The sequence below is a fragment of the Eretmochelys imbricata genome, chromosome 2, assembly GCF_965152235.1.
Source record: "Eretmochelys imbricata isolate rEreImb1 chromosome 2, rEreImb1.hap1, whole genome shotgun sequence".
NCBI lineage: Eukaryota > Metazoa > Chordata > Testudines > Cheloniidae > Eretmochelys > Eretmochelys imbricata.
Genome location: NC_135573.1, coordinates 260596676 through 260605456, shown reverse-complemented (window position 1 = coordinate 260605456; position 8781 = coordinate 260596676). Strand labels below are relative to the sequence as shown.

At 52.2% G+C, this 8781-nt stretch overlaps 1 protein-coding gene across 1 annotated transcript in view; it reads right to left on the bottom strand.

Moving 5' to 3' along the window:
- Positions 1-215: 215 nt before the first annotated feature.
- The window catches only part of LOC144260785 (vasoactive intestinal polypeptide receptor-like), a 182321-nt gene continuing 173755 nt past the window's right edge, over positions 216-8781 (bottom strand). The window contains exons 11-13 of the mRNA XM_077809524.1: positions 4040-4169; positions 2717-2758; positions 216-407 (exon numbers count right to left, since the gene is read on the bottom strand). Of these exons, the coding sequence (XP_077665650.1) occupies positions 216-407; positions 2717-2758; positions 4040-4169 (364 nt within the window). The remainder of the gene's footprint in view (positions 408-2716; positions 2759-4039; positions 4170-8781) is intronic.

The window sequence follows — 8781 nt, the reverse complement described above, 5'->3', positions numbered from 1 at the left end:
GTTATAGGTCTGGAAAGAAGAAAAAAGATGTCTATGTCCTGACTTGTCGCTTGTCGTTCAGGACGTCAGCGGCTTTTCCAGTTTCATGCTCTTTGTTTAACTCATGGGGAGCGTCCTGTTTAAAAACAACTCTTCAGCTTTAAACAAATTCCAGGGTGGTTTCTCTCTCTCTCTCTCTCTCTCTCAAGTGTTCTGTTCTGGGGCGTTTCTCCCCCTCAGACCAGAGAGAAGTCTGCCTGGAAGCTGGAGCACCTGCGAGTCTTAGGCGAGCACTTGGTGAGCATGGAGATCTGAGTGCTGAAGTTGGTGCCGTTGCTCCCGACGGACGGGTGGTGATATTTCATGTCGGAGCCCAGGAACCTCTCCAGATGCCACCTGCGCCACTTCCGCTTCAGCTCGGCTTGGACCTAAGCGGGGACGGAGAAGCGCGTTAGCGGACGGGGCTCCTTTCTGCCGCTCTGGTCTGGTTTTGGGAGCGGCAATGAGGGAGCCGGCTTAATTAAATTCCGATGGGAAGCTGCTAACTGGCTCTGGTTCCAGGGCCGTGGTGGAAGTGGGAACAAGCGACCCCCCCCTTTCCCCGGGAAGTCAAGGACAGTCCCTTGGAGAAGGAAATGGGTGTTGAGTTGGACAAGGAGAATCACTCTCTATGGTAAGGCCAGCAGGGACCAATTCACAAAGGCCACTGAACTGATATCTGCAGGTAAGAACGTCATAGCTCGGGGGCAGGCAGTGAAGGGATGCACCAGTGAGGGATGTAGCTGTCTTTGAGCCACTTGGCTGATACAATGAAGGAGCTATAATGACCTCGACTGTGGACACATTTTTTCTCCTTTGCGAGGGTAATTAGGGAACGTCTTTCATTCACAAGCTCCTTTCACCAAAGAAATGTTTCCTTGGTTTTTTGTTTTGTTTTGCAGGGCAGCGTGTTTTGCGGAGCGGTGACACTGTTTCGTGTACAGAGGGCGTTGGTCTTCCTGAGCCCTGCAGCGGGATTCAAACCGTCAGCAAACATGGGCTAACACATACAAAGTGCTACTGCACAGCCACTTAGCCCTCCGGGGAGAGGTCACAGGCCCGGGGCGGGCAAACTTTTTGGCCTGAGGGCCACATCGGGGTTGCAAAACTGTATGGAGGGCCGGGCAGGGAAGGCTGTGTCTCTCCAAACAGCCTGGCCCCGCCCCCTATCTGTCCCCTTCCACTTCCCGCCCCCCTCAGAACCCCTGACCCATCCAACCCCCCCTGCTCCTTGTCCCCTGACCACTCCCTTCCGGGACCCCACCCCTAACTGCCCCCCTGGGACTCCACCCCCATCCAACCCCCCTGTTCCCTATCCCGACTGCCCTGCCCCTATCCACACCCCCGCCCCCTGACAGGCTCTCCGGGACTCCCATGCCTATCCAACCCCCCCTGTTCCCTGTCCCCTGACTGCCCTGCCCCCGTCCACACCCCTGCCCCTAACTGCCCCCCAGGACCACACCCCCTATCCAACCCCACCTGCTCCCTGTCTCCTGACCGTCCCACCCCCTATCCACACCCCTGCATCCTGACAGCCCCCCCGGGACTCCCATACCTATCCAACCCCCCCCATTCCCTGTCCCCTGACTGCCTCTCGCCAGAACCTCTGCCCCATCCAACTGCCCCCTGTCTCCTGACTGCCCCCCAGGGAACCTCTGCCCCTTATCCAACCCCCCCGCTCCCCGGCCCCTTACCATGCCACTCAGAGCAGCGGGACTGGCAGCCACGCCCCCTGGCAGGAGCTTGCCGCCCCGCTGCCCAGAGCGCTGGCAGCATGGCGAGCTGAAGCTGCGGGGGAGGGGGGACAGCAGGGGAGGGGCTGGGGGCGAGCCTCCCCGGCCCAGAGCTCAAGGGCCAGGCAGGACAGTCCCGCGGCTCAGATTTGGCCTGCAGGCTGTAGTTTGCCCACCTCTGTTGTAGGCTATGGTATGAATTATAGGGTGCTTTCAGCACACCCAGGTCAGAAATCATAGCACAAACTATACGGGGAGGATCCCCTTGGAGATGGAGCAGGAGTAAAACCTGATTCTGAACATCCCTGAGCTTATGGAGAGGCCGGGATACAAACCCAGAACTGAATTACACAGCTGCCCCCATCTCTTCACTGCTCGCTTTATTGGCTTGAATGCTGCCCTAGTTAGTATGGGGCTAAATGTTCTTCCCAGCTCACATCTACTCAGTGGCTTTTGAGAAGTGAATCTGGTGGATTTCAGACCCGTTTCCAATGGACACGTGGCTCCACAGTACAAAACTCACTGCATTCACCGGCCTGCACGCTGCCGTGGGTCTGATCCTGCTGCTCTGAAGTCAAGGGCAAAAGCCTGCTTGGCTTCAACAGGATCAGGGCCAGGCTCAGCAAAGAGGCCAAAGAGTGAGTGGGCTGGAGATTGGCTGAACCTTCACCACCAAACGTGGCCACTCCAGGTAAGAACTGAGGCACGCTGGCAGGGTGGCGGTAGAGGGGACGAACGGACAGGGGGGACGACCCTCTGCTTGCTGCCTGTTCTGTGAATACAACACTGTACAGCACAGCCCTCAGCACGGTGAGTACTAAAATTCACATGCAAAGCCAGTATCTGAGGACCACGGCAGCCCCAATGGGCTGATGTCAGGAATGGAACATTGCTCAGTCTTCCCTTCTCCGTCATTCACTTCATCCTAGTGACAAGCACTGCCCAAACAAAACTGTGGATCTTACCTCCCCATTGAGGAAACAGTATAGAACGGCCCCCACAAAGCCCTGGGAGGAGGAAGAGAGAACAGGCATTTAGAACCTCACCATCAGAAAGGCTACATTTAACTTAGTCAGAAAACCCAGCTGCAACCACAGCCTTGGACACAGGGACCATAGCCAGGAAACTTCTAACAGTCCTCCTGGTACAGATAAAGGCTGCTTGATTTTAGCTCCCTTACTAAAGTGCAGGATTTGAATTGGGCTGTGACCGTGTGACTTTTTTTTTTTTTTATGATGCCACCTTATTCTTCAGAATCTCGGCTTTCTTTAAAAAAAAAAAAAAGTCAGTCTCTGGCCCTTACAGTTGGAGAGATAACACTGAAGATGTGAACGGGTGGCAAACCAGTTCAGTGATGTCTGCCTGAGTCTGCAGGCAGCCTGAAATGATAGCTCTGAACTGCCCCATCCATCTCTGTATGATGCTAATTCAGCTGCCAAATGACGATTTAAATGTCAGCATTGCTAGCTATTTCACTGCCGACCAAAGCACGTAAGTGGGACAGTACGTGATAAAACACATACTCAATTCTCAAGTAAGCAGACTGGCTGAAACTGATTGTACAACAGGAGGAAGTGCATCACTGAGTGCTAATCACTGTGCAGAACCGGGGACTGCGTTAAGAGTGGACCATTGATTGAAGTGAAGTGTGTATGAAGTATGAAGTGTGTATGAAGTGAAGTATGTATCTAACGGTTGAAATAACCCCTAGCATTTTTCATCCCTATCTCAAAGCAGCATCATACCTCAAAGGAAGGCTGTATCATTATCCCCATTTTACAGCTGGGGAGACTGAGGCATAGGGAGGGATATGACATGCCCAAAGTCATCCTGCAGAAGAACAGTGACTAGAGCATGGGTCTCCTGAGTCCCAGTTCAGTCTTATCCACTAGGTCACGCTGCCACCCCCAGATCTCATTCTGGATGAACTCATGCAACAAGCCCCACTGGGGTCAATAGAAATTCTGCCTCCCACTGCAGTTAACAGAATGCTGTCTGTGTGGCATCTGCGTACAGACCGTAGGATTTAGCTGATTGTTGGTAAGACATATTGGGATGCCAGGAGGTGAAAGGCAGAATGAGAATGCACAACAGTAACCCACCCATGCCTTCACCGAAGTCAATGGCAACCCCCTAAAGACTCCCGTGGGAGCAGGATTGGGCATGTGCTAGTGAAACCACCTTCACGCATTTCCTTATTCCCACCATCGTTCCTACGAAGCACCGCAGTTCTGAAAGACTCGCCCTGCGTTTTGGTGGCCGTGGCCCAGGCCTAAGGGGTGACACACCTGGAAGGAGCCGAGCACGAGCTCGAAGACGAGCTTTATCTCCATTTTGAAGTTGTCGGGGAAGAAGGCGAACACGATGTAGTGGACGCCAAAGAGCGGGATCAGCAGCAGGGTGGACTTAGCCAGTCTCCTGTCAGAAAGAAAAACATGAGCTGTAAAGGGAAAGGGGGCAACCACCAAAGGCATGAGAGGGCGTGAAATTCGGCTGCTGATGCGCCTACAGCCCCAATGACCCACCTACAGTGCAGGGAGGGCGGGTCAGTGCGATGCCAGGGAATCCACTCTGTGCCAGAGGTGGAATTTTAAAGCTCTGAAAGCATAAGCAGCGGGTAGTAATAAAAGAAGGGGAATTAAACCCAGATCCTCATGGGTATGTAGGCTCCTGACGTTCACTGAAAAAAACCAGTGGACGTTAGGAGCCTAAATACCTTTGAGGATCTGGGGGTTAGTGCTTCAGAGATTTGGAGCCACATCCTCCGCCGGTGTAAATCAGCAAGCCTCCACTGACATCTATCCAGCTATACTGCTTCACCTTAACTGAAGATCTGGCCCGTGGTGATTGCTACACTGTATTTCAGAGACGTAATTCCCCCCCTTATTAACAGAAACCATTGCGGTGCATGTCCTGGCAGATGAGTCTCGGCAATAAGCCAGCTGTCGTTCCCCTTTGCCCGGGGCTCACAGATGGCTGGTTGCTTCAGGGGCAGAGATGCTCTAACGCGTGACATTTTTATGCCCATCCACTCTAGTGGAGATATTTCCTCCACTCCTGCCAGAGACTGTTTTTCGTCTCCACAAGCCAAACGGAGCCCACGACTGCCTTTGTTGCCTGGGACTGCAGAAAAGTCGGGGTGCTGGAGGAGAAATCGTATGTAGAGCTGCAAATGATGATACCGTATAGAGCGGCAGGAGCGGCCCGTGTGTTCCAAAGCAGGAGGACAAGCAGCGTTGGAGCCTAATGGCCCGCAAGAGGATAATCAGAGCTCTCATTAGGAATGGCAGATCATTTCTGACATCTAATTACAGACGGAAATCAAATTCAACTGACTGAAATAAAATGAAATGTAAAACTTCAGTAAGCTTAAGGGGCATTTGACACCATCGATCTCTGAGGACTCCAGTCCCACCTCACCGAGGCTAGCGTGGGGAATGGAAATGCCCTGAAATGGCTCAAGTCTGTCCCCTCCAACCAAGGCCATTAGGGTGTTATGGGCAACTGTTCCTCCCTTGCCAAGGCCCTCACCTGCACAGACCTATGAGGAACGGTCTTCTTCCCCACCTCCCTCTAGTCATCATCTGTAGAAGCTTCTGGTAGGGTGGAGGGGGATGACATGCCAGTAGTACACAGATGACACCCATAGCTGCATCTCCATTGGGTCAAACGCCGCCTCCCAGCAGAATTTCCCAGCTTTCACAGGATGTGATCCAAAGCCTATTCCATGGCCAGATTCCAGCCAGCTTCTACGGGCTTCTGTCTGGCCCCTAATGCCGAGCTGAAGTCAGCACCCGGGTGTAAAGCAGCTGGCTAGAGTTGATCCCAATCTAGACTGATGCCTGTAGGAAGAGGGAGGCATTCGGAAAGCTTCCCCCTGCTATCACTTCCCCCACCACCAGGGCGGCTGTCCTCAGAGTAAGTCGAGCCACAACCTGGGTCATTCTGGATTCTTTGCTGCCATAGGGTGGCCAAATGCAAATACCCCCTTTCATGTGCCACTGACCAGAAGACCATGCCCCCTGTCTGTGGCACCCTGGCCCTGTCACCGTGGTCCATGCAATCATGATTTCCAGATCTGGCCACTGCAACTTGTTATATCTGAAAAAGCTGCAGCTACAAAAGGCAGGAACTCATCGGCTGAACAAGGCAGGTGCTGTGAACACATCACCCTGATGCTCTGCTGTCTGCACTGGTTGCTGGAGGACCGCCGGCAGCTGGCATAAGACAGAGCAGTCCCGCCTTTGCCTCCCACCTCCCTGTGCCATAAAGCTCAAACGGGTGTAACTCCACGGACATCAATCGCCATGAATAACACTTTCTACCATCTCCACGATGACGTGGCCTTGGTTACACACACATTGGTCACTTTCTGGCTGGACTATAGCAATGGACTATACTTGGCCATGAGGCCATCCGCTCTTGAGAAACTCCAACAGTACAGCTATCCCTGATATCATGTCCCTTCTTCTTGTGAGAATGTTTTGTACCTTGCTGCTGCTGATCCATCTGTCTTTTTCCCCCTTTACCAAACCATTTGAGCTGGTTTGTGTGTCTTCTACTAGTAATTCACAGCTGCACATCTGCTCAGTAAGATGTGCCAACAGCAGCCACCAAACCTGTCCTCTGCTCCCTACGCTGGCTTCCCATAGAATAATGAGTCACGCTCTAGGTCTCAATCCTTCTCTTCAAGGCAATGAATGGCCTGGATCCAGGATATCTAAAAGCTTGACTAACGCCCCATGATAAAGACAGTGGCTGAGTCTTCTGGCACAATGGCACTTCCTACCATAAGGGTAAAACATGGGTGTGGGAGACAGAGTTTTCTCAGGGGCTGGTCCCAGCATGTGGAATGAACTCCCCAAGGAACTAACGGCCATCGCAAAGCTCACCGCCTTCCACTCCAAATGCAAGGAGCTCTTCTTCCACCTGCCTTGTCTAGCACACACATAGCAGTGTATACATTAACCCCGCCCCCCAGCCCTACCAACACACAACACTGCAGACACAATTCCCTCACCCTTGGGAGAGGAGGAGAAAAAGAATGACCCACACATGCCAGATGTTAGTTACGTTGCTTAGTGCATGAATGGTGGTGGTCTAAGAACCTATGTAGAATAGCATGTTGATGGAATTAATTAAGCGCAAAGTTCTTGTTTCAGAAAACATGGGGTTTTATCCTCTGTCTTGCGTGAAATACTGTTGTCCCCATGCTGCTTGACTGTCCGAAATTTCAAAAGGCTTTTTCATGAGGAGTTCCTTCACGTTTTATAATAAAGTAAAGCTCCATGGCTGTACCATTAATGAATGAGTCAGCAGCGCACCTGAGTTTTGAGACTTGGACTCAGATGGAACTGGCAAGCATTGAAAGATACTGTCAATGTGTCAACAAATTCTTTCTTCAATAAACAGTGTTGGGTTGGGGCAGAGAGAGAGGGGGCGGGAGGGTGAGATCTCAGATTCTGTTAGACTAAAACAAATTCTTATCTCAGATTTGGCAGGAATAACTGAGAGGTATGATGAACAGCTCTCTTGGGTCATCCAGACCATACCTCTGCAGTTGGCAGGAGCTTTCTGGATGCTGAGGGCCAAATCCTGCCATCAGTTGCACTCATGCAACTCCCTTGATGTCAATCAGGTTGCACCAATGTAACTGAGGGTCACATTTGGTCCCAAGGGCCAAATTCAGCATGGTGTAAGCAGGCACAAATCCAGTGACTTGGCTGGGAGTGACATCCACTTATACCAATGCAGACTGGCCAAAAGGACATGGATCGAGCACGGAATTTAAAAGACTGAGTAATTCAGTGCAAGGACGTTTCAGGTATGAAGCAAAATCATTCCTGCAAGCTCAACAAATGCAAGACATGAACTTTTGTACTTTCAGTAGGTTCCCAGATACCAAAAAGTGACGGGCCCAGCATAAGTACCTGCACGGAATAGCAAAGAAGTGTTGAAACCCAAGAAGAATGCAAGACCAGATTATTCTTGGATAACCCTTGCAGTTTCACTTTGCAGCATAGATGGGCCTTCTATGCCCAGCTGCTTTGTGGATGTCTGAAGTGGGAGTGCGCCGAAGGTCACATGCAGCAGCCAAGCATGACCATAGTCTTTGCATGCCTGAGCGTAGGGACTGCTCCCTGCTATTACCTGCAGAGAGCAGGGCAGGTGCCCCGACTTTCCTGCATACTTTCAGGGGTGTGGCAGAGGGAGAGTTTCCCCTGTGCACCTGGTAGCCCAGGGTGGAATTCTGCCCGGGGGCAGTGGAGGGTTTGATGGTTTAGGAACAGGCTGAACAACGCAAGGTTTATACTGTTATATTGCTGGTTCTAATCTACCCCACATCAGCAGTGACTGAGAGCTTGTCTACGCTACCGTGCGGGGTTGATCTAAGATACGTAACTTCAGCTACGTGAATAGCGCAGCTGAAGTCGACGTACTTAGACCTACTTACTGTGGTGTCTTCACCATGGTAAGTCGACACTGCGGTAAGTCGACAGCTGACGCTCTCCCGTCGACCCCGCTTGCGTTTCTCGTTCTGGTGGAGTACCGGAGTCGACGGGAGAGCACTCAGCGGTCGATTTCTCACGTCTAGACTAGAAACGATAAATCGACCCCCACTGGATCGATCGCTGCCCACCGATCTGGCGGGTAGTGTAGACAAGCCCTGAGAGTTGTTACCATATGATGGATGTTTGGTGGCTGTGACTGGGTGCTGAGCAGAACGACTGCAGAATGAGGCCCCTGGACCGCCAGCCCCATTTAGGTGAATAAAGTGGAGCTGGCTGGAAAGAACCTGCCCTAATTGGGGAATGAGAGCCAGCTGCTAGCCCAATGAGCCCAGGGCTATATAAGAGGCTGGGAAGAAGGAAGCCAGGGAGGCGGGACGGAGGAGAGCGAGGGAGTGCAGGCAGGCAGGGAGAAAGCCCTTCAGCTCCTGGGTTCGGACACAAGGAACCCGGCCCTATGTAAGCTGTATGGTGAGAAGATGGTGGGAGCTCAACCCGGTCAATAAAAAGCACCAATAGTT